Genomic DNA, 27,791 nt, shown 5'->3' with positions numbered 1-27,791 from the left:
ACTTTATTTCATACAGTACATCCGGGGTAACAAAGACAGTTTTTTCGTGATCCCATTCGTCAACTTCGATCTGCCAATATCCATTCTTCAGATCTATGGATGAAAAATACCTGGTTTGCTGCAGTCGATCTAATGAATCATCTATGCGCGGAAGCGGATAAACGTCTTTTTTGCGACGTTATTCAACTTTCTATAGTCAACGCAGAACTGAAGCGTTCCATCTTTCTTTTTGATGAGAACCACCAACGACGACCAAGGGCTTTGGGATGGTTGTATGACATCATCAAGCATTTCTTTCACTTGTGAATTAATCACGTTGAACTCTTTCGCCAATACGTGATAAGGCAGTTGTCGTATGGGACGAGAATCGTCATACGTGATTATTCAGTGTCTCGTGATGGGCGTCTAGAGTACCTTAGAAGATGCGAAGCACTCCTTGAATTGAAGTAGCAACTCGCGCAGCGCTTTCTGCTTTTCCTCCAAAAGGCCTGAATTGATGTCGATATTGCAGTGTCTCAGCTGGGTTGTCCTTTGTCATAGATGTAAAGCATTCAGAAACATCTGCTATGGGCTCAGCGAAAGCGATAGTAGTACGACGAAACAGGTGCCGTTGTTCCTGGCTGAAATTCGTCACGCCGAGCGTAGAACGTCCACCTCAAAGCATAATGAGACTGCGGGCTGCACATACACCATGAGTCAGCATAAGAGACGAATTGCCCCCTGCAACAACTTCGCCGTCACGCAGATCGTTGCATACGACTGCTACCAGGACTTACACGTGGTGGTAAAGTTACACTATCGGCGGAAACCCAAAGCGCATTACGTCTGCAATTGTCGTGGCTGTTCGCTGCTCTTTCTGTCGAAAAAGTCATTGTGCACTCCCGGAGGTCTATAATGGCACCATACTCTCGCAGAAAGTCGATGTCCAAGATGAGATCCCGAGAACAATCGCGGAGTATAAGGCAGCTGGCTGGAAACGTAGACCCACGAATTTGTACTCTGACCACGCAGATGCCCAACAGTGTTATGATATGCCCGCCAGCAGTATGAATTTGTGTTCCAGACCAAGGCATGATAACTTTTCTAAGTTCCGTCGCTAGTTTTTCGCACAAGACTGAGTAGTCAGCACCAGTGTCCAATAACGCACTAATGTGGCAGCCGCCGAGCACAACAGGTATGTCTAGCGAGAGTCTGTCGCTGAGTTCGGCTGCTGTCGTCGTTGAATCGTGCTGAATAGACCGTGTTTGGGTCGATGGGAGGTCTTTGGAAGGGCGATTATCAGCGGCCTCGCCACCAAAGGTCGCTGTTCTTAGTTTTCCCGGCGAGGGCTTGGCGATTGTCCTTGCGCTGCCATCGGAGGGCTTCTAGGAGCTGGGGAAGATTGCCTGGCAGACGGCGAGCATGACTGCCGCCGCGGGAACAGTGGCATACTCCGCTGGTTCAGGTATTCTTCAATCGCCCTAGGCCTTTCGCCATATCTGGGTCTTGGTAAATCCACGGCAAAACCTTGCAGTCCAAGGCGGCAGTATAGGCACTCGCGGTATATGTGACCGGCTTCTTCACAGTGATAGCACAGAGGCCTTCTGTCTGGGGTACATCAGACGTCAGAGTTCCTTTCGAGCGGGCGCCGATCCTCCATATGTTGGATCGGTTGCACTGATGGGAGCAGCGGGACGTATGACCCGACGTATGACGTGTTAGGGACAAAATGGGTCGGAGCAGGGACAGGGACTCGCCCCAAAACTTTCGCATACGACGGCCGCTGCAACTGTGCTGTCACAGGCAGCGCACTGCTGTTTGGAACAGGACCTTGGATCGCTTGCTGCACTTCATTTTTCATGAGGGCAGTAATGGAACCCAGCGTGGGCTGAGGCGGGCAGCTGAGCCGTTGAAGCTCATCATGCACCACAGAGCGGATAAGGTCTCGGAGAACGTCCACGTTTCCAAAGGCAATCGCGTCCGTCATTGAAGCAGTGTTCGTGTACCTGTAATACGGAGCTGAGCGCTGGTCCAAAGGTGAAGTAACGTTCAGTTGCCTTTCATAGAAAGCTGAGTGCTGGTGTATCATCTTTTCCGTCATGGTGGCTTCGGTCAAGAACTCAGCCATGTCTTCAGCGGGCTTCGAACAAGGCCAGCAAATAGCTGTTCTTTTAACTCCCCGCATTAGATGGCGCAGCTTCTTTTCGTCCGACATGGTTGGGTCCACCCGACGGAAGAGGCGCGTCATATCCTTGACGTACGATGTCACGCTCTCATTCAGCAGGTGAATGCGGGATTGGAGCTCCCGTTCGGCTCGATCGCGGCGATCAGAATTGGTGTATGTCTCCAGCAAGGCACGGCAGAACTCGAGCCATGATTTGATGAGCCCTTCTCGATTCTCGTACGAAGTGCGAGTACCGTCCTCCAAGCTGAAGTAGACGTTTCTCAACTTCGCCGCGTCGCTCCATTCGTTTATCTCGGCAACATGCTCAAACTGGGCTAACCAGTCTTCTACATTCTCAAAGATATGCCCATGGAACACTTTCGGCACTGGGAGATTCTGCAGCAGGTACTGAGTTGCTGTTGTGGCTGTACCTTGAATAATGGTCGATAGAGACGTCACTGTTCCTTCCATACCGGTCCGCGGGGACGTCAATATTGTTGCGGAGAGATGTTCAAGCTCCGGAGGCAATCCTCGGATTCTCTTGCTGGCCCGGTGAACAGGTGTGTTCGCTAGTATAGGACTGGTACTCCTGCTACCAGGAGTGGCTTGTGGCATCGGATGGACCGTACCCCACATCTCCACCAGTTTTGTAACGAAAAGACAATTGAAGATGTACCCAGCATCGGCGAGACAAAGTTATACAAGGTGGCGTGTAAAAACTCAAGCCGGTGTCCTCAGCCTCCACTTTTGCTTCAGCACCCGCCTCTTGCCGAGCGCGCCGTTCCAGTCACTTCTTTCTCAGTGCTGGCTTGTGACACCTAACGCTACAATACGTTATCCTACATTATGAATATGGTAAATGCCTTGTTTTCACATAATGAACGAAAACTGGCATAGACAAAATTATACTATGTTCAGCAGCTGCCGGCCTTTCTGAATAAAAGCTTGTCGCTTTTTAAGTAGCTGCATGTACAAGAATACAGCAATGGCACACTGCATTACATTTCCCACACGCCCCATACATGTAAACAGTAGTAACGCACCGAGAAGCAAATAAACACAGCGCTTACATTGCTCTACATTGCGGGTGGTAGCTGTGACATTGAGAGGATGTTTACCCAAATACGTTACGTTCAAATAATGGTAGCCGATTCATTTAGTTTGTATTGAATTATTTTGTTTAAAGAATGTATACTGGGAACCAGCAGAACAGGACGACAAAAGGCAAGGACTGAAGGCCCGAGAGATCTAGGATAGACATAGAAATGCTTCTCATTGCATGTAACATACGTGAACAATTTTAAGGCCTTGCAATATAATGGAAAGCACCACACCACCTGGAAAGCGTGCCCATGTGCACTTTTTTTCCTTTGTTAACAAAATCAAGAGAACAAAAGAAAGAATGGATCGCCGGATTAGCTTCTTTTTAATGTGGCTTCTTCTAAACATACTGATAATACCCAACGAGGATTTCTGGACATGAGTTCATGACATGATTTGTGAGCAGTTATATTTGACATTACATGTTCCTGTGAGTGATTTTGCTTGTTTAAGCAGAACATTTGTGTCCAAGGGAGTCTACTGCTTATGTTAATTGTTTGTAAAGATCACAAAGAAAAACAAACACTGGGCCACCAAACAACAAAACCCCCGATGTTTCTCCATTTTCCTACCAGACAACAAACAAAACCTGATTCCTCCGTGGTTTTACTCTTTCATAATATCACCCATTTTTACCTACCCCTCAATATTTCGAAACACATAAAACCCAATAACTACGGACCCTACAGATATACTGAGACAATCTTGTGTGAGCACAGGCACTACGCATGAATATTGCACCAGCACCTCTAGATGGTGCTGCAAGAGAGAAGCTTGGCTGCATACACACCTCATAACAAGTTTCGGTTGCAATGCATTGTCTCTCTACATTGTTTCAACTGCATTAACATTGACATTCATTGCGAGATGGGTTCTGCCGGAATTTTTCGTTCATAAACCAGGCAAGTAACCATGCTGAATTATCAGAAGCTTAAAATGTGATCTTGTTGCAAGATCTGAGCAAACACAAGGCAGCTGCACGAAGAAATTAAAAGGAAAAAGAAAGCTTTTAAGGGAAAAATGCACATCACTGCATGGCAGTGCAGCGAAGGGATCATGCATCACAATGCTGTTCTTTGAAGTCATGCCCTACTGCACTCAGCCATTCTCGGTAAGCCAGAGGATGGCAGAGAGAAAGACGGGGCTACAGCCATTTGAGCAGGGGGGTGGGGGGAGGCAAGGAAAGTGAAAGCTATAACTACTTCCACCAAACCTCCAACCCATTCATCCCATTGAAGAGCCAAAGATTTGCCCCTCACGGTGTGTGATCTTTCGTAGAGCCCACAGACGAGCATGAAAGACACAATTTGGAACAGTATCACATGCACTGGTGAATTTAAGGTGTTTGAATAATGAAAGGAAAAGTCTGTCCACTCGGGTGGATAACAAAAGAGTTCATTTTCACGAAACTTCCTCCACCTTGGCAGATTTCTGCAGAACTGATCTGCCGCATTCAGTTCCCTGCACTTCCAAGTTCTCAACTGTGCCTCACTTTGCTACCTAAGCATCTCAGTTAGATCGGATGGTAGAGAAACAGCTCCAGAAAGCATCGGTTCCAGGGTTCAATCTATAGACCAAGACAAATTTTTTAACTGCGAAGCTTTCTTCCAGAGAAATCTATATGGGCTGTTTCCCTCTGTAGTTCCATGCTACTTTTGGATGGATGAGAATTTTTCTATTCATAAATCTTCCTCCACCTTGGGGATTGCAAGTTAATAATGAGAGCAAGTTTCCTATTGCTTCATTACTGGTGACGCATTACCCACTCCATTTGAAACGCTTGGAAACTTGGCAGCTAGCTATTGTCCAGCTATAGCTGTATTCACACGACAGAGAAAATTGAGATTTCAGCTTGCGAACTGTGTATCACGGGAGTCGGGCATTTCTGCTTGGCAAACTCGGTCCTCGTGAAGCAATTAACAAAACAGACGAAAGTCAGGTCACCATCAGGATATTCATCAAGAAATACTCAGACACTGTGAATGCCTGGCAGCCAACCATCTTCACTCCAGTCCCACTCCTTCGAATTGAAATGCATGCAGAGAATGCATAGCTCCCACCACTGGCTCGGTGGCCTTGAGTGAGTGTGCACAGCGTTCCAATGAGTTTGCGCTATCACCAATGCAATGAAAAGGAAGAGTAGGGTTAGGACATACGCATTGTCTGCTTTTCTCTGCTGCCATGACTGATTCGTTCATGATCATGTCCATTACGTTTATCCAGCTTTACATGCACTGGTGAAGGCACTAAGAGATGGGATTAGGCCCCCAACTTGGCAGCTGTGCTTGTGCACACGTACAATGCAATGATGCAAAGACGTGTGGTCAGGTTTCACCGATAAACTCTTGCACAGAAAAATTTAATAATACGGAAAAGGCAGCATTGCCTCCTACATATACCTGCAGTGTAATTTCCTTTTAATTATCAGTCACAAACTACTCCTCACAAGTTACCATCGGTATGATGGATGTCAGTGGAAGCAGGCTGCAAACTTTTAAAGCGGGGTCTCGTCTCTCTCTCTCTCTACATCATTTTCTCACTTACAGAAGATGAACACTAAAAAACTCATAAATCCATCAACAAAACTTAGCCCACACTCAGCGCAAATAAATATGCTTTTACGCATTAGTGTTACATCTATCATAAACACGCTCATTTGTGAAAACTGGAAACGATTGTCCCAAATGTAAATGAAAGTTTGTTAGCATTTATCTCGCATTTCAGTGACCAAGCTAAAGGCGCCAGCCACCAGCAGCTTGTATTAACACGAGGTGCAGGTACTAACATGTGGTGCAAGTATTAACACGAGAGATGTGTTAATGTGCAGCCAATCCCTGAGAACTTCAAGCCATCTCTTCTCTTTAACTAACATTTTTTTTAATTACTGCCAGTGGCAGATAGGAAAGTTTCACTGCTCCTGGTGAATTACTCGAAGAGGCACACATTACTTGCAGAAGCCACAATATTCTATCACATAATTAATGAAAATTTATTGTCTTTATAATCAATTACTCTATGGCACATATCACAAAAGCTAAAGTGAAGATGGTCAAAGTTAAAGGCATGTGCATTAAACAGAAACAAGAAATTAGCAGTAATGAAGTATAAGCAGTCCCCTACATGTTCTATGAAAATCACTGGCATTTCACCCTAAAATATAGTAAAAAGATAGGGGCCAGGACATGGACCAAAAAGACTTGAAAGTGTTAACATTTCGGCTACTCGACGGGAGACAACAAGGCTCCTGTCAAGAGCCAACAAGACTTCAGTCACACGCTAGACTTCACCTTACAATATATATATATATATATATATATATATATATATATATATATATATATATATATATATATAATGCTTTTTTAGAAAATTGTATGCAGAAGAAAAATATACTTTGCACAGAATTGGACTAAATTGTGCAATTGCAACAAATGCCCGGAATAAATTAATAATATTGAAGTAATATCAGAAATTAGATTGTGATTTGCCATGCATGAAATATGCACCTCTTCAATTAATGATGTTTAATACAAAAACGGTGCTATCTGCCCGAGGCACTTTTTTTTTCATAATCTGTGCAAATTGTAATAAATAATGTATACGCATATATTTTATAGAAGCTTGAAACTAATGACAGCAATTAATACCTTTAAACACAGACACACAGGAGCTATGAAAAGCATCAAACCTTCACAGCAGCCAACAATCCCAGCTTCCCTTGAACCAAAGAGGTTCAGATTGTGTATTATAAGCTAGCGATAATCACAAGGCAAATTGTATCTGAGCCAGAAAAGGGTACGCCATTATAGCAAGTTTCTTTTTTTTCCCCATAATGTTGAATGCTGGGCCTTAAAGTAAGTTTTTGAAAGCGCCAACAATATCTCTGTCCGAGCCTAAGCCACGACCTAATGCAGGCACACAGATGGACAAGAACAAAACAGAAAAGGCAACAACACAGAGCATCACCTGAAAGAAAATTTATTAATACACACACACCATATGCAAGGGCACATTGTTGCCTAGGGTTGCACAAATGTTCTTATTTTTCAGGAAATAAACATGGTTGTAGGTCACCCTAGAAAAAGCACACAAAGAAAGAAATTAGACACAAATTTACTCATGCACTGAGCACTGAAAATAATATGCATTGAGAGCAGATGCCTGCTCCGCCAAATGACCTGTAATATAAAAAAAATAGTGAAATGAACAAATGTTTGTGATGAACATAAACAGTGTCTTGCAGACTGAATGCAGTAATACTACAAGGGTGAATGAGAAAGACTTTGCCCCTATTTTTTATAGCCAGAGTAAGGTACACACAGGTAGTTACAAATATACGTAATATTATACACACCTTACACTATTTTTCCACATAGTCCCCACACTGGTTCAGACATATGTCTCATCGCAGCACTAAGTTTGAGATGCCCCTGTGGTATAATTTGTACAGCCGACTGTGGAACCACCGTCGGACTGCTTCCCCGTTGCACGTCAATCGCTGTCCTGCCAGGAACTTCTTCAATGAACCGAAACACCTTTCCCCATACATGGGCTGCATTTCTCTAGATTTTGATGGGTGTTCATCCCTTGCTCCGTAGAAAACTAATTGCACTTTGTTGCTTGTATGCCGCGGACATGTGAAGCACAACTGCCATCTTCAACAACTGACAGCAGTGCCGTGCTGCGGAGCTACTGGCAGATAATGCCAGGCCAATTCAAGAAAGATCCGCCGCTAGGAATGGATATGTTGACTTTGCATTTACAGCCATAATTTGGCTAAGAAAGAACAGAGGCAAAGACTTTGTAATTTGCCCTCGTACTAGGACCTAACAAACACTTATATATGTTTTTTTCTTGGCAACAAAGCAAAACAAAAAAGCAATAGTTTGGCATCAACATCAATGCCACCTAGAAAAAAACATTCCTGCTTGCGCTGGATTGCGGTGAAGCAGTCTATGTACAGCCGAGCCCATTTATAGTGAATCCGATCACAACACAAGATCAGTTCATTTTACACATCGTTCTTAGTATGCTAACTTCCAAAAGTAAGCTGAAGATGTGACAAACTGTGGTCTTTTTTCAATAATGGAATCACTTTTCATGGAAATCGATGCTTAGCTATGCGATACCAAAAATACAGTAGAGCCCTGCCCAATGTGCAACGTCCTAATCAATGACCAAATGATAAGAATTGAGGAGGAAATTTGGCAACTGGACAAGCATATAATTTTTGGATGATGACAAGATGTAGCATCTTCCAACTTAATCATCAGTTAAAACATGCTCACTATATCCAAGATGCCGCATCATAACAGTTATAAAAATTCAGATAATGATAATTCAGGACCAGCATAAGTGAGCTCAACTGTATCTGAACATAGAGACTGAGTAAAACTTCCTACAGCAGACAAGCATTCCAAGAAACCATCTGCAGTATGAAAGTACACCAACACACTAAAAAGTAATCATCAAAAGTACAAGCAAGAGTTGGCACAATACACAACAGAAAAGGGAATCCCAACCAGTATGCAACACAAATGCTTACCATGTAGTGCACTCAATAGAATACAAAAATTAGATTTATCAGCAGTCTTAAGCACCATAGCGGTTATAAAGAATACAAAAGATCATCTACCGCAAAAAGTAATTTCCCTCCTAGCAATATAAAATATCTCGCAAGCATCATTGTTACTTTGTAGGCATTTCGCAAAGTTTGGGTAATAAGCTAGTAAAAGCAAATTAAAATGTTGCAGTACTCAAATAAAACGCTGACATGCTTACCACAAAAAAGATGTGCGAGCATTCAAAGGATAGCATGAATATACACTTAGGTATGGGTTTCACACTGCTTCTACAGTCAAAAACATTAGTCATAACGTCATGCAACATCCAAGAAAGAAAAACAAGAAACAGAAGACTAGAATAAAAGGTACACAAGAAAATTCAGGTAAAACAAATAAATAAAGGCAATTGTACATGTCAAAAGGTAGTATTCGTGACCAGGTTTCAAGCTTTCTTAGGGGCAGATAACGTGAACAAAGAGGAGGAATCTAACACTGACAACATGGACACCTAATCATGCTTGTCTCTTTGGAATGATTAACATCCCTGTACAAAAAAGGAAAAAAAAGTTTGACAGCAAGTTTGACTGCAAAGGCATGCACACTTAGAAGGGAGATGGTTTGGGCTAGTTGGTTTTACATTTTAGACTGTGTGGTACAGCATCAAGCGGGACAGGAAACACAGTAAAAAACAAGGACAAGCGCTTACTGCCAACTGCAATTTTATTGCCCGATACAAGGTGTAATATAGAAAAAACAGAGGGACAGATAAAGGTCAGAGGACAGATAAAGCGCTTGTACTCATTTTTTCCTGTGTCCCCTGTCCCGCTTCGCACTTTACCGCACAGTCTAGCATGCACACATTAAGTGCACACAACAGCGCAAAGAAAATAAGGTCAAAAGGAAAAGGTAAGAGTCAATTATAAGATACATTCTGACCTGCAATACGGAACAAACACCCAAGCTTACCGATCCATAGTATCCTCATGTACAATCCTTATTTCAGAAATTAGGTCAGTAAAAAAAAAATTAAATATAAAGAAAGGTCAGTAAAGAGCAACTAGTCATTAGAGCAAGTTACTCATAAAGTGAGACACTATTGGGGCCCTGCAAAGCATCCTGCTGACTTTGCTGTTTTCTTGCTTCCCTCCAATGTCACTCTTTCTTCACCTTTACAAATGTATTCATGCAAACCATGTGCGGTACATGCAGTGCTCATAATACTTGACCCACTCATGAGCAACCATAATTTGGCTTTCTTACTTTCTCTTTAATTTCTCCTACAGCAAGCGAGCAAGCTCCCCCGAAGCATTCAAACGAACCAAACGATTGCAGCTTTCATGTTAGATGACAGTGTAGAACCCACAGCGATATCTCGCGACACATGGGGTATGTACCAGGAAGTACTGAGACGCCAGCAAGAACGAGGAGGTCTGTTGCAGAGCATTTTTAAAGAAATTTGCAAACGCATGCAAGAGAAGTATGGTGGCAGAGATACACTCCTACCAATACCAAGCACAGATGCTGATCTTTCAACAAATGCTTTCTAGTTTGCTCGAAGGCAGAGCACAGAACAATACAGTGCATTAGACGGCCAGAGATACTATCATTAACAGAGGTCTATGGGCAATTTAAACCCTTCATGTGCTGTGCCTGCCCGCGGATGCACACTCATGGCAGTATCCAAGATAATTCATGGGCATGAAACATCCATAACTCACTGCACCATCTACTCAGAATTTGGTCAAACTAAAATTTTATAGTATGTTTTGCTTTTATGCGACAAATGGCGTAACAAAACTTATCGACTGTCAGCATTGCTTGCATCTCTCGTTTTCCAACATAGCAAACCAGAGCAAAAAGGCCACATATATGTTTGAGCAATGCAGTAGAACTTCTAATGAATGATTCAGAGGACTTGGGTGTTGCTTACGAGGTGTGTTCAAGGGTCAATGGAAGCAACGAAGAGGCCATATTGCTTAAGGAACTGAAATATAGTTAATTACCATGTCTTAATTTGTTTTAATTTCCAGATTAAAATTTGTAAAACATTCAGCAACACACTGCCAATAAATAGCATTTGGATTTAAAGCCTGCGAATGTGTTACATGCACTGAAATTGAATTGGCTGCACTTCGGAGAAACACCCGGCACCCTTAATGCAGTCAACAGTTGAGAGGTGAACACTAATGGTTTTACAAAAATGCCAATTGCATTTTTAAATTCCACTGTGCTTAGTTTACAAGCAATGTAGCTTTTATTGCAGTGCTTGGCTAGATTATATTTTATAAGTTTTTGGTAGCAATAGTATGACACCGCATAATCCTCAATTAGCTTGTATAAAGGCCTAAAGAACATAATAATGCCATTTCAAAGGAAAAGTGGTTACACAAGGATTACATTCCACCAGAAAACATTTTTCTTTTTAAAACTGTTTCTTCAAAAATAGTACACAAAACTTGGCTGTTTATTGCCCCATCAGATGAAAATCGAAGGCTTTGGTATCCACTCCCTATTTCAAGGAAATGCTAACATGGAGGGCTATAACTTTTACAGTGAATCACAAGACAACCTGAGCATCACTATGTTTAATATTTTCACAAATAAGGAAAACTAAAAAAGCCTCCACAAGAAGTTGAACACACTACATCACATCTGGAGCTCCTAAGTGTAAGCATTACATTAATTTTGGCATCTTCACGGCACTTTTTTTTTTAATTCAATGTATCTTACATCACAGCTACCACACCATTTCATGACAAGATGTCAAAAGCAGGTAATGGTTATGGCAGAAATGGTCAACACTAGCTGTACAGATTGGTCTCAAAATTCTTGAGAACAGGTCTTCATTTATGCTGGTCACCATGTTGCCACAAGTATGTGCAGTGCTGCTAACTATACAGAAGTTTCCATAAATCTAGGGAAATTTCACACTAAGAAATTGAAACAGTGAAACTGCTGATGTGACAGCGTGTTTTGATTTCAGTCACTTGCAAATTACATTCGCATTAGCATGCGCACTATGACTTGACCGTACAGCAGCGCAGTGAACGCATTTCGTCCAGCAAATGACAGTGTATGAACATGGTGGGCCATTCAACGAAGTGCAGCTGCAGCAATTTTGCCGATTGTACCTTAAGCTGAGCAGTCAATGTGAGCACTCTAAATGAGATATTTATCTATAATCACCAAAACAAACATATGCTGGAACACAAAACAAAGCAGCATGAGCCAATCTGAGCATAAGAGGACACATGTACCCAGTACCGAGCATGACAATGCGGTCATTGCGCTAAGCAGCAGACTATGCACATGTATACTATAATTTACCAGGAATCACCCACAGGCAGAGCAAGCATGGACAGAGTCTTAGTGGTCATATGCTTAGGAGAGTTTTGCTTTGGAGGAAAGATTAAAAAAAATTAGCTGTATATCTTCATGCTTTGCTGGAAATGACACGTCAGCGCGTAAGTATGGTGTCGCTACGTCAGCACACGGCATTAGAAAAAGTTATTCATATCTTTCGAGTTCGAGTGGTGAAGTAGCTTATACGTGCAGACGTCTTTTTCTGTGAATTCTGTAAATATGGCTTCAAGCGGGAGGCTGTGTTAGCAGAACAACTGCGACATGTTTTCCACTTGAGTCTAGTGATTTCATTATGTGAACATCTCAAAACAAGCTTGGAAATAAATTTGACTAAATTTTCCAGTTTGCTTGCTTAACACAAACTATTGAAAAGCTGAGTTACTACATTTTGCAAGAATGTAGGGAAATCTAGAGAATGTCTTTTTATCCAAGTTAGGGGAAAGCTGGCTTTGAAAGTTGGCAGCACTGAGAACGTGGAACATCATGCCGACCATGCTCTTGTTGTGATAATTTTCACTCACTGCCCTTACTCCACAGCATAACAGTTCTTGCTATTTTTTCAGTACAAAGAGCATATGCCCATAAGGTAGGGAATTCTTGTATTGATCAAGCCAAGCTTTGACAATTTTTGTTTTGTGTATACTCATACTTTTGATCCCTCAGTTTCTTGATTACTTGCAACTTCCATTACATGATGTACAAAGTCCTGGCACGTTTGAATACAAAAGCTTAGCATTTAATGTGGCTTCCAAGATTTATGGACGTCTGATGTGGATGTCCAAGGATATGCACCACACACATCCTACACTATGCACGAGGTATCGCTGCTCTTTTTTTTGCTTTGGGCAAGCTCAGTGGAATTGTCAACTGCACCTTGGAACCATTATTGGTGCATTCAAATCAAGATGCCTCCAAAGAATAAAGGTATTCCGCTGCTTGTGTTGGCTTGCAATAAATACTTTTAGACTTTCAGCAGCAGAGTCTAAATTACTTCCAGTTGTAGGAGAACAAAATCTTCATTTTGTCTGTTGTTTGGCAAATGGATTAGTTCTGTTGAGTTCTAAATAGCTTTCCTTATGTCCCAAGTTGTTTTCTTTTCATTGTAGGTTTACCCCCTAAAAGTGCTTACAACAGGACAAGGATGCATTTACTGGTTAAAGAATATGCTCCCCAAGGCTATACTATACAAGTATCTTGATAAAAATGGTAATCGAAGCATGCTCAGAAAGCTTACATAAGAAGAATTGTACTGTCCCAGCTATGCAGTATGACCTGAGAGCTAGCACTTAAGTCTTATCACAGTACAAACAGCACAAAATGAGATGCAAATTAGGTTTTAGCATGACTACTAATGTAGCCAGAATGAACACTCCGTGCTTAGAACTCCTTAAAATACAGTGGAATGGACAAAAATTAGCTGCAGGATCCAAAAACCAATTTTCATAAAATCCATCGCATAGAAAAAAAGTGAGTGGTCCAACAAAAGCAATGTTCTGACATAGCTGTCAAATTTAATTAAAAAATTGCTGAAGATTGTGAGCTTTCAGAATATTGAGGTGTTGCTCTTGCAACTCACTAGCTCTCTAATAAAAATGAATACTTTATAAAAAGCAACAACACCCAATTGCAGAGGCTCCATGACTGCAGTTTCTGCGAAACCGACATTCGACTAATGACTAGAGATGATTGCAATTTAAAATTTTAACTTCGTTCTACCTGGAACACTGAAAAAGGTTTATTTCATATACCTTAAATATCTGCTCCTACCATGATCATTTTCCAACAATCTATCACATGCGTTTGTTGCGCTTCCATCAACAGCTCAAGCAACATCACAAAACATCAAATATTTTATGTATGGCCACCATGTTGTATGGCCACAATGCAACTCTCACAGTTGCAATGTTCCCTGCCCACATTTGTGCTCGCTATTGATATAAAATAGCAAGGCTTCATTGCTGCAATATGAAAAATAAAGATGACAAAACATGCACACTTCAAGGCACCAACAACAGTTGACTGAGAGACCTAGATACAATAACAAAAAACATCTTTAAAATCCTGCTAAGATCAAGCCGGTTAAGGCTTGTTTCAAGCATTTCAAATGCAAGTTTCAGGCTCAGTACATACAATCTTAATCAACTACCTCAAGGTACACAATTTGATGCAATTCGCACTCTTCCGACAAGCACAACATATTCAAAGAAAAAGAAAAATGGCACAATAAGAAGAAACTTTTTGTGCCTGAGAACCTGTTGGCTTCTATGGCTTCAGAATTCACATCCCAGGTTGAAATATTGTGCCTACACAGTTAATCTAAGTTGCGCCTTTGAAATCTATTGTACTTTAGATGTTCTGTAGATGTCGCACGTAAAAGGATAGCTGACATTGAATGCACTATGCAAAGTAGTGCTAAATGGCGTATACCAATACAAGGTCAGCTAAACCGCATGTGTCTCATTTTGTGCTAGTTGTACTTGGTGAACACTAGAAAAGGCTGCAATATATAGCACTATGGCTCAATAGCGTGCACAACACAGTATGCTTTATTGAATCTCCGTGATAACGCCCCTAACTTTATCACATCACTACCCCAAACAAGTTTTACACAGGTTCAGATGCTCTAACAAGGAGGAATGGTTCAACTGTTTTGATAACTCCTTTCAGGCTCAATTAAAAATGAACACTTTTGTCTGAAACCGAGTCCACAACCCATCAATCGAGAGAAAAATGCAGCACTGCTTCCTGCAACAAGATGTGCTTACGATGCAAGAAAAAAAATGAGGTATGCAGTAATTATCACAGTTTCATGAAAGGACAGGAAGGGACTATCAGTCAAACAACCTCGTCATCAGTGGGAACTACATCCTCTAAATACCAGTATTTCAGAGCTCACTACAGAAGACTATCATTTAGATGAATGTAATCGAAATTCAGCTGCACTTTAATACTGTTGTGAAGGTTCTAAATTACGAGGTGAATAAGGTTCTCTTTCATTGTGTCTAGATAAAAAGCCTCCTCAAAGCCAAAATAGGGCTTGTTTGCCGATTTCAAACAAGCAGCTACACTTTGAACTTTTAATCAAGAAACATGGTAGCATGTCTCAGAGGGAAGACAAAAAGAGATCGTAGGAAAAAAAAGTGCTCAAAGCAACAGGCCCCCAAGCCAGGATGTAAAATGAGCGAACAGCAACACAGTGATCTAGTTGCAACAGCATTGGCTGGAAATAGGGCTGCTGTCAGGGAAGGCAAGCAAACACATGACTAAGCACACAGTCTATTCTAAGAACTGCCAAAACTTTGCAGCAGGAACTTCTGCGCCTGCGGATGCATTGAGGCCTGCGATGACGTTGACTGGTACAACACAGGGTGTGCTTCGTGGAGGGGATTGGTCATCAGCAAGAAGCATCACATCAAGACACTTTTCTATCACAGAGACCCGAGAGACAGAGATGAGAAAAACTGGGGAGCAGTGGGAGGGTCGGCCCTGCGGGCTTCAGCTGGGATGGGCTGCTGTGAGGGTTGTTTCTCAATGACAAACACTTGGGGAGCAAGAGCTGAGTTTACCCGGGACAGGGATCCCCGAAAGGAGGCGCTGTTGCGTTCGGGCAAGTGAAAGTCGCTCTCGTCCAGGCACAGGTCTGTGTCTGAGTCGTCGTCTCGGGGCCGAATGTCCTCCTAAGGAGGAGTGAAGGGGTGAGGGATGAAAGCGCCTGAACATAAGCTGGCAATGCTCGCCAAGCACACAAAGGCTCAATGCAGCTAATGACGAAAGGTCAAAGGGAAAGCAGTGGGAGTGGGATAAGACAGCAACTATGCAATATTGCCACACTTTCTTGAGCACCACATATCCTGGCATAAGGTGGCATAATGTGTTGAGCTATATGGTGTTGAATGCATGAATATTTGTGCCATGAGCGTGGCACTGCTGGGCAAACTGATGGAGAAGCAAGGTTTATGTGTGTGGAAATAATGAATAGGCCAAAGATTTGATTGGTTGATTGACTGATTGAGTTGTGTAGATGCCCTGAAGGAATGCCATGGCTATGAGAGAGACACTGCAGTGGAGGGCTCTGGATTAATTCTGACTACCTTAATTTTTTTTATTGTGCACCTAATCTAAGCAATCTAAGCACACAAGCATGTTGCATTTCCCCCCCTTAAAGAGTTGTGCCATAGTCTGGAATTAAGCCAACAAGCAAATGAGCACTGAAGCTACCAAACCACCACAGCAGGTGAAAAAAAGGCTTCACTATAATCACGTTTTGAATTGGATGACTAAGACAAGCTGTATATACACCCTTATGTGCTGGCCATGTTTTGCACTAGCAATGTTACTGACAAGTCTAAAATTTTATATTGAGCTTAACAAAGAAAAAAATTTCTGAACGATCAATATAAAGACGGAGAACCAATATAACTCTTTGATATAGAAATATAGATGTAGCCTCAAGATGAGATTATGGCTGAATTTCCTGGTCCTCAAGTTCAAAGTGCTTTTGCTGATTTCCTGATTGATAAGATCCTTCCATAACCACCATAGTGAGCAAAATGCACTGATGTTTCGTTTCATGTCCACAGTGTTTTCATGCTTAGATGCACCGACTGCTAATGTCAGAGGGTAGGCACATCCTGCAATAGTGAAGTGGCTATTCTCTTCAGTGATTTAATGCTTTGCAAGTAAGATGAATGAATTAAAGAGCAATAAGTGCTTGTTAATTGGCCCATGAAGCTCTGCACACATCTTGAAATGGACGTTGAGCTGACTGTAAATGAATGACCTTGGATAACTAGGCCCAATTGTTGAATCTAAATGCAGAAACTGGACTTGGGCTCAACCAGCTCCCTACATTAAGTAACTGTGGGCAGAAAATGACAAAAAAAAGAGGAAGTTGTTGGCTAACTTTCGTGTATTAGATTTAGCTAAGCCTACCCAAGCTCCCAGTGCATGGAGGAAGGAAAAAACTGAGGGGAGGTCCCGACGTCACTCTTGAAGCCTCCGTGACACCAAAAGTTGGCTTTACTCTGCCATCTTGTAATGGTAGATTCTTTGTTTACATTTCTCACGTCCGACAAACAACGACGAGCAAACCTGCCAAGCTGTACAATTGCGATAGTACTGAAAGTAGTTCATAGTGAACTCTGCAAATTAGACCATGAGGCTGGTCCCCGCTACTTTTGCCTGCTTTTGTGGAAACAAATCTGCATATCCTCATTGTACTGCAAGAATACACAGGCAATGACTGGCAGCACGCTTTACACATCACACACATCAACTCATAGTAGCTCATCTGCAGTTTACGAGCAAAAATATGTATGCTGGGCATGGCTTGAGGTATTGCTTTGGTTTAGTAAACAAGTTTCGGATGTGACAAGTCACAACGCACCGACGAGGAAGTCAGTAGAAGATAACATGTTTAGATACCCGACCGCGGCTTAAGGTGCATTCTTCTTATGGTAAGTGAACCTTCATGAAAAAGTTCTGTGGCAGTTTCGCAGTGCTGAACAGTCCATATGTATGAATGCGGCTAGCGCGTTGACTGGGCCCTCTACATGCGACCATCAGCCGTTTGATGGGCGCGCAGGTGCACATTCGTCTGTCAAGCCTTGTTCACTCACGCACCGCAACCGCCAAGCTTCACTTCTCTGCGCCCCTTGAGCGCACAGATAAGACTTATCTGGTAAGCAGGGTTCATCCTTTAATTACTCACAGCGGCCACTTTTTTCTCAGCCTTTCGCATGGCTATTTTGCGTGACACAAATGCATCGTCCGCTATCAAAAACAGGAACACTGCACAACTGTCACTGATGTACAAGGCATTTATCATACAGATTCTGAGGCATAGCACTTTCAGACTGTGATGGCCCATTAGGATGAATCCACTGAAGACGGCAAAAATATTCTCCGATCAACCTTCGTCCGCGCCATGGTACTTGTGTATGGCGATGTATGCGTGCTTGTTTCACATTTTACTCCTTCCGGTACTGACTGGACACAACAGCCAGGAGAGCATGGCCTAGCTAACACAATGGAACGAAACATGGAGACTAATGCAAACCTGCACTGCACACATGACGCTTTTGCCATGGTACGAGACTAACGGAGTAGAAGACATAAGTACACATCACCGTAACAATACTGCCATTGTGCCCAACAACATGGCCCTTACAGGGGAAAATGCCACGCGACTTCCTACAAACTTTAGCACACAGACTGGGTAGGGCCTCCCCACAGTTTTTTCCATCCTAGATGCCCTAGTGTCAAATAGCTTGTTGCATAATGGAGAACAAATAAGAATCAGCTGGAAATTAACTGCTTTACACATATAAGTTATGCTTTGTCTTTGAACTTTATTGCCAGCATTGGCGGCATATTCCCAAACTATGCAAGCTTGTGCTGCATGGCTCTTCTGTTAAGAGTACTATATACAAGCTGTACAACAGCTACATGCTATCTCTCTTGCACTTGAGCGCACTGCTATACTTACAGCATGCCTGTAGGTAGAGTACACATCCCACGCTAAAACTTAGCTCAAGCACTGAAGAATGCAAATTATGTGCAATCACCTAATCTTGGAAGCAGGAAGGATGATAGAGAAATGGCAATAAACTGAATGAAATTACCATTGCACAATATTGTTTAGAGAAAATACACTGCAATATACCCTAGTTGACAGTTCTGTTTCAATAGGCCTCTACATGTGAAACACAACACGAGTGCTCAGATATGTTGTGGTTCACGGGGCATGCAATATAAGAAGAGCGATGTGGCAAAAGCATCTGAAAATGCATCAGTTTAGCTTGTACGTGCCACAATGCAAAAATTCCCAGTGCAAACATACTTAATATGTTTGTGCGTGCAAAACTAGTCACTCTACTATCAGTCGCTCTATACCCATGGAATTAAAAGAGGCAACTTCAGAAAACAGACAAACTACACTGAAAAACATTGAAATTTTAATATTGTTGCACATTGGGCAATTTCACCTAGTGAACTGTGATCAGTGGTTATGCAAGCAGTATTGTAAAATAAAGTGACAAAATTTTGAATGCCCCTTTTTTTAAGTGGTGCTTTCATGGCTTCATCCACAACCACATGCATGCGATTTTCGAGTAATGGTGACAAGCAACCCGTTTGGCTGTCGAGGAGAGCAGTCTGCCAACGTCGCTTGTCATGTCGCCTGCTTCTGGCCAGCCAGACAATTTTGCTTGTAGAGACAAGTAGCAATATGGCAACACCCATCACTCACTTCCATCTGAATTTGCTCTTGCTACTTGCACTCCAACGTGACAGCAAGAAATACAGTGGAACCTCTTTGATACAATTCTGAATAATACTTTTTTTTCCCGGCCAGTGTGCCATAGGAGCAATGTATTTTCATACAGTTATTGCACTTGCGTTTTAACCTGAAACTGAATACGACTGCAGAAATCGGCTTTTACTAGTGTTTCTAGAACACATAGCTTTCTATTCCAGTGTACTAGCCTAAATAACATTCCAATCGTTCAAGAACAATGTGTTAAAGGGACACTAAAGCCACATACTAAGTCGATGTGGACTGTTTAAATACCTTTCCAGAAACTTTGCAACGCTTGTTTTGTGCCAAGAAGAGACTTAGTTTTCAAGAAAATTGTACCTGAAGGGTCCGAATACCTTTTCCGAAATTTAAATCTACCGCCACCCAACCAGGGGAGTGGCGATGTCGCATACGCCATCAACGCCCTTTCCTGCCGTCCATGCTGCCATCGGCGAGTAAAACGGCACCCGACAGAGGGCAGCATTGAGCCAAGACAGAGCGACGGATTTGCCGCTGCAGCTGCTTTTTGGTCAAGTGGAGTAGACCGTTCGGGCATCTCGCGACATCACATCAATTCAATTCTGTGCTACTTGTAGTTTGAACGAGTTTCGCAAGCCAGCAAAACCAGCGCAGCACTTCGCGATCAGGAAAGCACTCAAACGCAAAAGCGCGGGCGGCGCAGAGTCGAGTGAAAACGAAACCTTTCGACCGCCTGTGTCGTTGTCAACGGTAATTTCAATGAGTTCTTTATTCTAAACATGAAATGGAACTGGACAAGTATAATTTTATTTCATCTTATAATACAATACAAGGATGTTCTTTGCAATGAGTACTTGAGTACTCGTGTCAGGATTTAACTGAGGAGTGCTTTCGTCATCGGATAACTGCTTGAATGTCCTGGGGGAGTCTCTAATCATGTCGTGCATTTAGCTTGATTTCTCATTTATTATAAGGCTCTGTTCGCGATAATATTGATGCCTTAGAGATTCTCTAGCACTAATTTATCACTTTAGCTTGACTTAGTATTTTTTCTTTAGTGTCCCTTTAAGCCCCAGCCACACTGGAGAAAAAATGCATGCTTTGCATAACGTGTTATGCACAGCAGTATCACTAGACACCACACAAACATTTGCTATTGAGTTTGTCACTCTGTATGCCTGTTTTCATACTTTTTGGAGCTTGCTTTGTATAATACAATTTTCAGATTATGCATTTCATTTTGCGGTTCCCGTGAAGATCGTATCAATGAGATTCCACAGTAAATAGTAAAAGCAGCCTTTGTTTAGTCTCACCTCCCGCTTAGTACAAAAGATCTGCAATGTCTGGGTTAGTTTTTTTTTTTTTTTTTGTTTAAATAGAACAGATGTTTGAAGTCAAGAGTATGACGCAAGCTTGTCTGGTCGTGATGATACATACCTAAAAGGAAGAGGTCTGGACACCGACCAAAATGGTTTAAAATAGTTATTTACGTTTCGCCTGTTTCATTGTGAACAAGGCTCCTGTGGGGGAGCCGAAACATAAATAACTATTTTAAACAATTTTGGTCGGTGTCCAGAAACGTAAATAACTATTTTAAACCATTTTGGTCGGTGTCCAGACCTCTTCCTTTTAAGTAAGAACAGATGTATGTTTCGAAGCTGTAGGCCTAAGACAAGAAAAGCCACCCAAATGTTTTGATTCCTACCTACCAGATGGTGCTACAGAACCTAGCACTGGCGACGTGGAATGTTTCTTTTACTCGCCATGATGGCATATTCAAATAGGTATACAGTACTAGTACAGTCTGGTTAAAACGTTTGCATTGTGGTACATTTGAAATTTTTTTATGGTTGCATGATTGTACTTGACTGGGTAACAATGAAAATTTGTCACTACTTATTTTCACGAAGTTGTGTCCGTGTGGTTGCACCACATTGTGACATGACACACTACAGGGTCTTCCTGTCATGTCACATGTTGCTGTCGCTTAAAAATTGCACGCCTGTGGCTGCCTCTTAGAAGTTTCGTGACAGTGCAAGAAAAAGTTACCTTTCCCATATCAGTAGAAGACTGACAAGAGAGTTACATGGCAGCAGCACCATTGCTAAGAAACAGCACGGTGCCTCCTTCACACCAATCAATATCACATGAACCTTCACACAAGTCGCGCCCTTCACACCAATCGATCCTTTACACCAATTAACCTATATGGCTTAGCACATGAAACATCCTACAACTGCAGCACCAATCATGGCTTCGTGGAAGATGGCAATACAGAATGAAAGCAAGGATGAACAGAGAAGATACAAAACAGCAGTACTGATTAGCAAACTGGTAACTTTCATAATACCATGCTATTACTACACTGTCACAACAAACACTGCCATTTGCTAGCCAGTTCAGTCATTGTGTGCCTTCTCTGCCTGTACCCATTCCAGCCATATGAGGCTGTGCTTCGTAGCCAAGAGGCATGTAACTATAAGAAATGATCACATATTTCCTGAACTCCATGGCAGGCACCACCAAGAATGGACAAACTGCAACACATTAAATATTAAACATCACTGTTCTGCCTTAAATTTATTTAATGAATGTAATGAAAGAGATATCCCAAACGTGACTAGAAGACATGCAAACAATGCATGTTTTTTTTTCTCACAATGATAGCGAATTCCTTACAAGCAAATATATATCATTATGCATTTCAGATCTATCAAATTGTGCTCTGGAGGTGTATGCAAGTTATCAAAACAAGGAACTTTCTAGGTGTTAAACAGACAGAGTTGTACAACCACCTTTCCAACCCCATTGCAGCACTAACATTTAAAGGAAGTGATGAATATCAAAGAGCTTTAAACCTCCTAAAGACAACCATCTTTCCGGGCAACGTGATTTTTCTAAGGGTATGAGTGGTCGCCAAGGCAGCATGGCACTTAGCACGAAAGTGAAACTTTAGGCATTGTGCAGCTTACTTCACTAAGTTCACTAAACTCTATTGTTGCAGCACAAGCCACACCCTCATGGCAGTATAACTATGCTCCATTGTAGCCAATCCTTTTTTTTTTAGCTTTGGATGAAATTTTTCCTGGTACACAACACCACTAGTGACTGCTCAGAGGAAAATCATGCAAAGCAGAAATAGACAAGCATTCAAGCAAATCTTTAAGTCTTAACAGTAAATCATATACAACATAAAAATGAGCGGAACAAAAATAAAATGTTGGCAATCAAGCGGTTACAAGGGCAAATGCACTAGTCTCAGATATGTTGATGTACCTTTACATGCATGTGCATTTAACAAGCAAGCAGCAGATAAGTGCAGATTAGGCAGCATCTTTTCCAATTGAAGCAAGGAGAAAGCAGAACAGTTAACAAGCAAACACCCTAAAAATATATAACAATGTCTAACAACAGCTCAGATATAGAGCTCCAGAAGAACAGGTGGCCTATCATCCCATGTTCGCAGAACAAGACAAATCACACGGGAGTGTCTCTAACAATATACAATTGTGGCATGGCTACGTAAACAAATTCTGACAACAGAAACAGGAAAACGGCATTTTCTTCATAACAACATAAATTGCTGATTTTCAGTTCTGGTGTGCTGTCCACTGTTGATATGCTGATATGCTACAGGCACTATGCTTTAAGAAATTCCTAGATAAGCCCAGATAAAGATATTGTACAAAATTTCTACCCGAATAAGACCAACGTAGCCACCACACCTATTAAAAACATGTACATGCCAGTAACTGTAAATGCCAGAGGAATTATTACAAGCCTCAAACTCAATTACTGGGATTATTCCAGTCATGTCCATAGTGACTAACCATTAACTCATGTATCTTTACAACAATACTAACAGTGATTGAAATGCTGATACAAAACATTTCTGTAAGTTACCAGTACAGTGAAGCCATTACCACAATGCCAGTGGTTGTTTGGCCCGCCTTCTTAAGCCTTTCTCCAAAGACTGATTGTTTTCAAAACAACCATAAGCCTTTAAACCTGAAACTTGCTTTACATAAAGCACACAGAGCAAACATTATGCTGCAGTACAGAGGTTATCACCATCACAGTGGCAGCCCATGTGAGCACCAAGAGCCCAAACAGAAAAAACACAGATAAGTAGCAAGGCACAGTTCTGAGAGGAGCTGTGCAAGGATTTCGTTCCAGTCGTGCCAGCAGTAACTGAGAGCATTGCTAACAGGGACAGCAAACACAAAACTGAAAGGAGCGGATGACAAGGACAAGTGCGAGTGCTTGCTTTGTCCACTTCTTCTAGCATGCCTTTGCTGTTCCTTGCACAAATGTGCACAAGTTCACACTCGCATTGTGCTATACATAAGGCACGCATTGTGAAACGGTGATGCTGCGAGAACCTGCACAAATGCCACAACAGCAACAGGGCAATACGGGTAAGTAGCAAGGCACAGTCACAGAGGCCATGCAAGCAGGCAGGCAGGCAGGAAGAGCAGCTTGCACCAGAGACGGCAGCAGGCAAAGGAGGAGGACAGCGAGGAATGCAGGAGAGAAAGACATCAGCAGTCACTGTGATGCGCGCGGTGGGAGGCCCGCAGGGACATTGACGAGTCAGTGGAAGGGTCAGGAGAATGGGTGCCGAGCTTGAGCGAGCCAGTCGGTGGCTCATCGCCACGCATGCCCTCGTCCTCCTCAAAGCCACAAGTGGAGCTCGTGTCCCGCGGAGGACGGCGGTTGTTCATCTGCCAGAGAGTGGCGCAGGGGGCAGAACTCTTGCGAAAGGGGCGACACCGGCGAGCGAGGCAGCCTCACCTGCATCAACTGCTCCGTAGAGGTGAGCACATGGGCCAAGGGCAGGCAGCACTGGGGCAGCGTGTCCAGCAGCGTCGGACGGCTGTGCGTCAGCAGGGGCTTCATGAATCTAGGGGGCCATGCGAGTCAAGTACACAAACCTCAGAGCTTGCAACCTACACAGTCTCACTAAAGGGCGTATTCTCCATGTTGAAGAAAGCACGAATGGACAAAGATGACTAAAGAACATGAACTGAGTGCTTACACTTTTTCGATCTACGGAAAAAGGGTTTTATTAGCAGCATTTACATATACCGGGTGATCATTTTCAGGTTTTCCAGAATTTTTGAAAATCACCTGGATCACCAATAATTACATTCCTTGAGCTGGTACATTCACAGAGGCGGACATTACTCGCAGAAGAAAACCAAATACATGTTCAACTAATTAATGAAAATTCACTAATTAATTAATATTAGTTACTTTACAGCACATATCACAACTTACGAATTGCAGCAGGCAAGTTTGCAAGGCATATCCACTTGGCATAAATTTTCAGGATGACACCAGTTTTGAAATATTTATTGCTAAGTATACAATGAAATATATGGCCATTCCAGTTATTATTGTGCTTCAATGCATAAAAGAACACTTTGTTAAAAAAGTAAGTGGAACAGCAATGCGTTTTTACCGTGACTGCTGGCACATATCTCAAAACCCATTCCATACTCAAAACTTCTACCTAGTAGATATTCTTTGCAATGTAACCGGCTACAATTGGTAAACTGCAAGTTGATCATGTGTTTCGATTTCTTGTGCAGGTAATGTCCGCCTCTGAATATTCCAGCTCAAGGAATGAAATTATGCTATCTGTCACACGTGATTTTAAAAATTATTGTAAAACTTAAGAATGATCACTTCTTATATGAACCACATTGCACAAGCAGGCCTAAAGAATAGCTAATTAGCAGCAAGAACAAAGGTGAGACTACACCCCCAAAATATCTGCCACTACAACGAAGAGGCCTCCGGAAATTTATCCAGGAAAATGATCTCGCTAATCTTTATCCACATTGCTGACAAGCTGGTACTGAGCATGACTATGCAAGTTTGATTCCCAGATGCCGCAGGTGCATTACTGTGCAAGTGGAATGCAAAAATTCTTGTATAGTGATATCTCAGTGTGCACTGAAGCACCTAAAGTGATGAAAATTAATCCAGAACACTCTGCTACAGTGTCACTCATAGCCAGACCGTGGTTCTGGGTGCTAAATCTCACAGATCATGATTTTTTTTCTAGATCTGAAATGGGTTGACAGTAAGTTTGGGGCAAAAATGAAACCCTTACATAAAGGATGCAGGCTAATCCATCTATGTAACTTAATCAATGCAGAATTACAGGTCAACTTTTGAAAAACACACACATAATGACAAATAATGTTGCACGTGGTCACCAATAATATGATCCTACCATGGGTACACCTTGCCTCCCATTTTACAATACTTTGAGCCTATCCAGCTGACTGAACCTGCTTGGACAATACTGATTCTAGAAGGTGCTCAAAATACAAAAATCTACAATCTCTCTGCAGTCATCTGCAGAATGCACCAGCCAACGTAGCAAATCTATGGTTTGCTATGTGGTTTAACAATATGCATAAAGTGTGAAGCTCACTCTGGGTGAACTTCTACAAACATCCTCCACAAGCAAAACTTCATTATCTCATCAGACATATGCTCTCTCCAGTTGTGCTAGTAAATCTTTTACACAAGCAGTCAAAACAGGGAGCCTCTGCAAACATGGCCACACGACAAAGGATACTTGACATCAAAGTTGTACCACTTGCGCACTAGCCAAGCCTTTTCATAGGGAGTCCTTGATTCTGGCTGTGGTGGTGGGCTCTGCAATTCTGGTGGTGTTTGCACCTGGCCAGCCTGAGTACAAGAAAATCATGCAGCAAAGGCGTCATGTTTACAGCTGCCATAAAACAGCGCCAGCAAGAAGAAACATTTCATGACAGGTCCATATCTGCTAGTAATAACAATATAAAATTTTCTAAGACAATAAGTTAGGGCTTCATGATATCATTATTAGGCTTGAAAAACAGTGTGCAGATAAGACAAAGACAGCTTAAGAGTATTAGTAGTATATAAGGCCTCTAAAGTACTCCAGCCAATAAAGTAAAGCATATGTTGAGCTCTGCAATATTAAGTCAAAACTATACTTTATCACACAAAAGGCTCATTTCTACAACACGTTTGCGCAAATATTGCTGTTATCTTTGCTGAAGAGTGCCTAACATTGAATGAACACACCAACAAAAAAACAGAGCTAGCCATGAAAATATTTGGTTATAGGCAGCAGAAATAAGCATATGGCACTAATAGTGATGATTAACAGAATTCTACATTCATCAAAATTATCTTAGTCAATTTCAGCAGCTTGTTTGTCCTATACACAGCTTACCAACATGCATGGTGCCATTTTCATCTCACAAGCAGCTCCACAAAAACATACGACCCTGATATTAGTCAACAATTTCAAGCATTGCACGGTTAATATCATGCAGACAATTGTCAGCGAGCTGACTATGCAGGCATTAGTGCAAAAATAGCAAGCCACTTTGTACACCATTCACATGCTACGTGAGCCATGCCGAGGGAGTGAAGGCTCTAGCATGCGCCTCAACTAATTCAAGTTCTGTAACTTATCCACCCCTCTAATAACAAAACATGACATTTTTTAATTGTTCTGTAACTGAAGAAGTTAAAACGCTCCAAGCACACAGGCATGCAATAACTAGCTTTTCATACATACCTTCTTGCAAAAGCGAAAAGAATTAAATTTCTGCCTGACAATGTCTGACACCAAGGCAAATTAATACAATCTCATAAGTCCATTACAGCCACATGCTTATCAAACCATGGATGAAGAGCAAGATTCAAGCTCAGTATACAAAAGCATGATTATGAAACATGCAACACAACCAGCAAATGAAATATTGTTTTCATGCTCCATGAGTCTGAGCTCAAATGCCTCAATGACAGAAATTCAACTTAGAAATGTGGTAGCATGGAAACCTAAGAGAGCTACACCACGAAGCAGACTGCTTTGACATATTATGCACAAAACATAAACTGAATCACAGTCATGTGCACAGCATACTTCCATTAAAATGAATGTGCAGGAACCAGCCAAGGCAGAAATAGCAAATCTTATTTTTTAAACCACAATTCTTATCCTCTCGCTTACAAACCACGGTCCCACAAAAGCTGCACGATCTTACAGCAAACACAAGGTAAAAAGATACTATGCGAAACAGACGAGAAGGGAGCCTGCATGCTTCTCGCTTTTCAAGCTCGTCTGTTTTGAGCAGCATCTTTTTCCTGAGCATCATGAATCAACTAGGCCCAGCATCAAGTTTTAACAAGATGGTAAGTTACGTATGTTGATAGTGTAGCAGCATTTTATGCTCACACTTGCTTTGAGGTGTGGTATGGGCGGCTATTTTTCCTAACACCTTGGCAAGAATTTCTGGCGACTGAGACAGGCTCAGATAAGTTAGCACAA

The 27,791-nt window shown here is 42.0% G+C and overlaps 1 protein-coding gene across 1 annotated transcript in view; it reads right to left on the bottom strand.

Annotated features, from left to right (window-relative positions):
• Nhe3 (Na[+]/H[+] hydrogen exchanger 3) overlaps nucleotides 1–27,791 on the bottom strand; it is a 76,151-nt gene that overhangs the window by 15,903 nt on the left and 32,457 nt on the right. The window contains exons 14-16 of the mRNA XM_075681575.1: nucleotides 26,043–26,155; nucleotides 24,242–24,350; nucleotides 15,738–15,848 (exon numbers count right to left, since the gene is read on the bottom strand). Coding sequence (XP_075537690.1) covers nucleotides 15,738–15,848; nucleotides 24,242–24,350; nucleotides 26,043–26,155 — 333 coding nt within the window. The remainder of the gene's footprint in view (nucleotides 1–15,737; nucleotides 15,849–24,241; nucleotides 24,351–26,042; nucleotides 26,156–27,791) is intronic.

This window comes from Dermacentor variabilis, chromosome 2 (genome assembly GCF_050947875.1).
Source record: "Dermacentor variabilis isolate Ectoservices chromosome 2, ASM5094787v1, whole genome shotgun sequence".
Classification (NCBI taxonomy): Eukaryota; Metazoa; Arthropoda; class Arachnida; order Ixodida; family Ixodidae; genus Dermacentor; species Dermacentor variabilis.
Note: the sequence above shows the minus strand (reverse complement) of the source record. Positions and strands in the feature narration are given on the sequence as shown.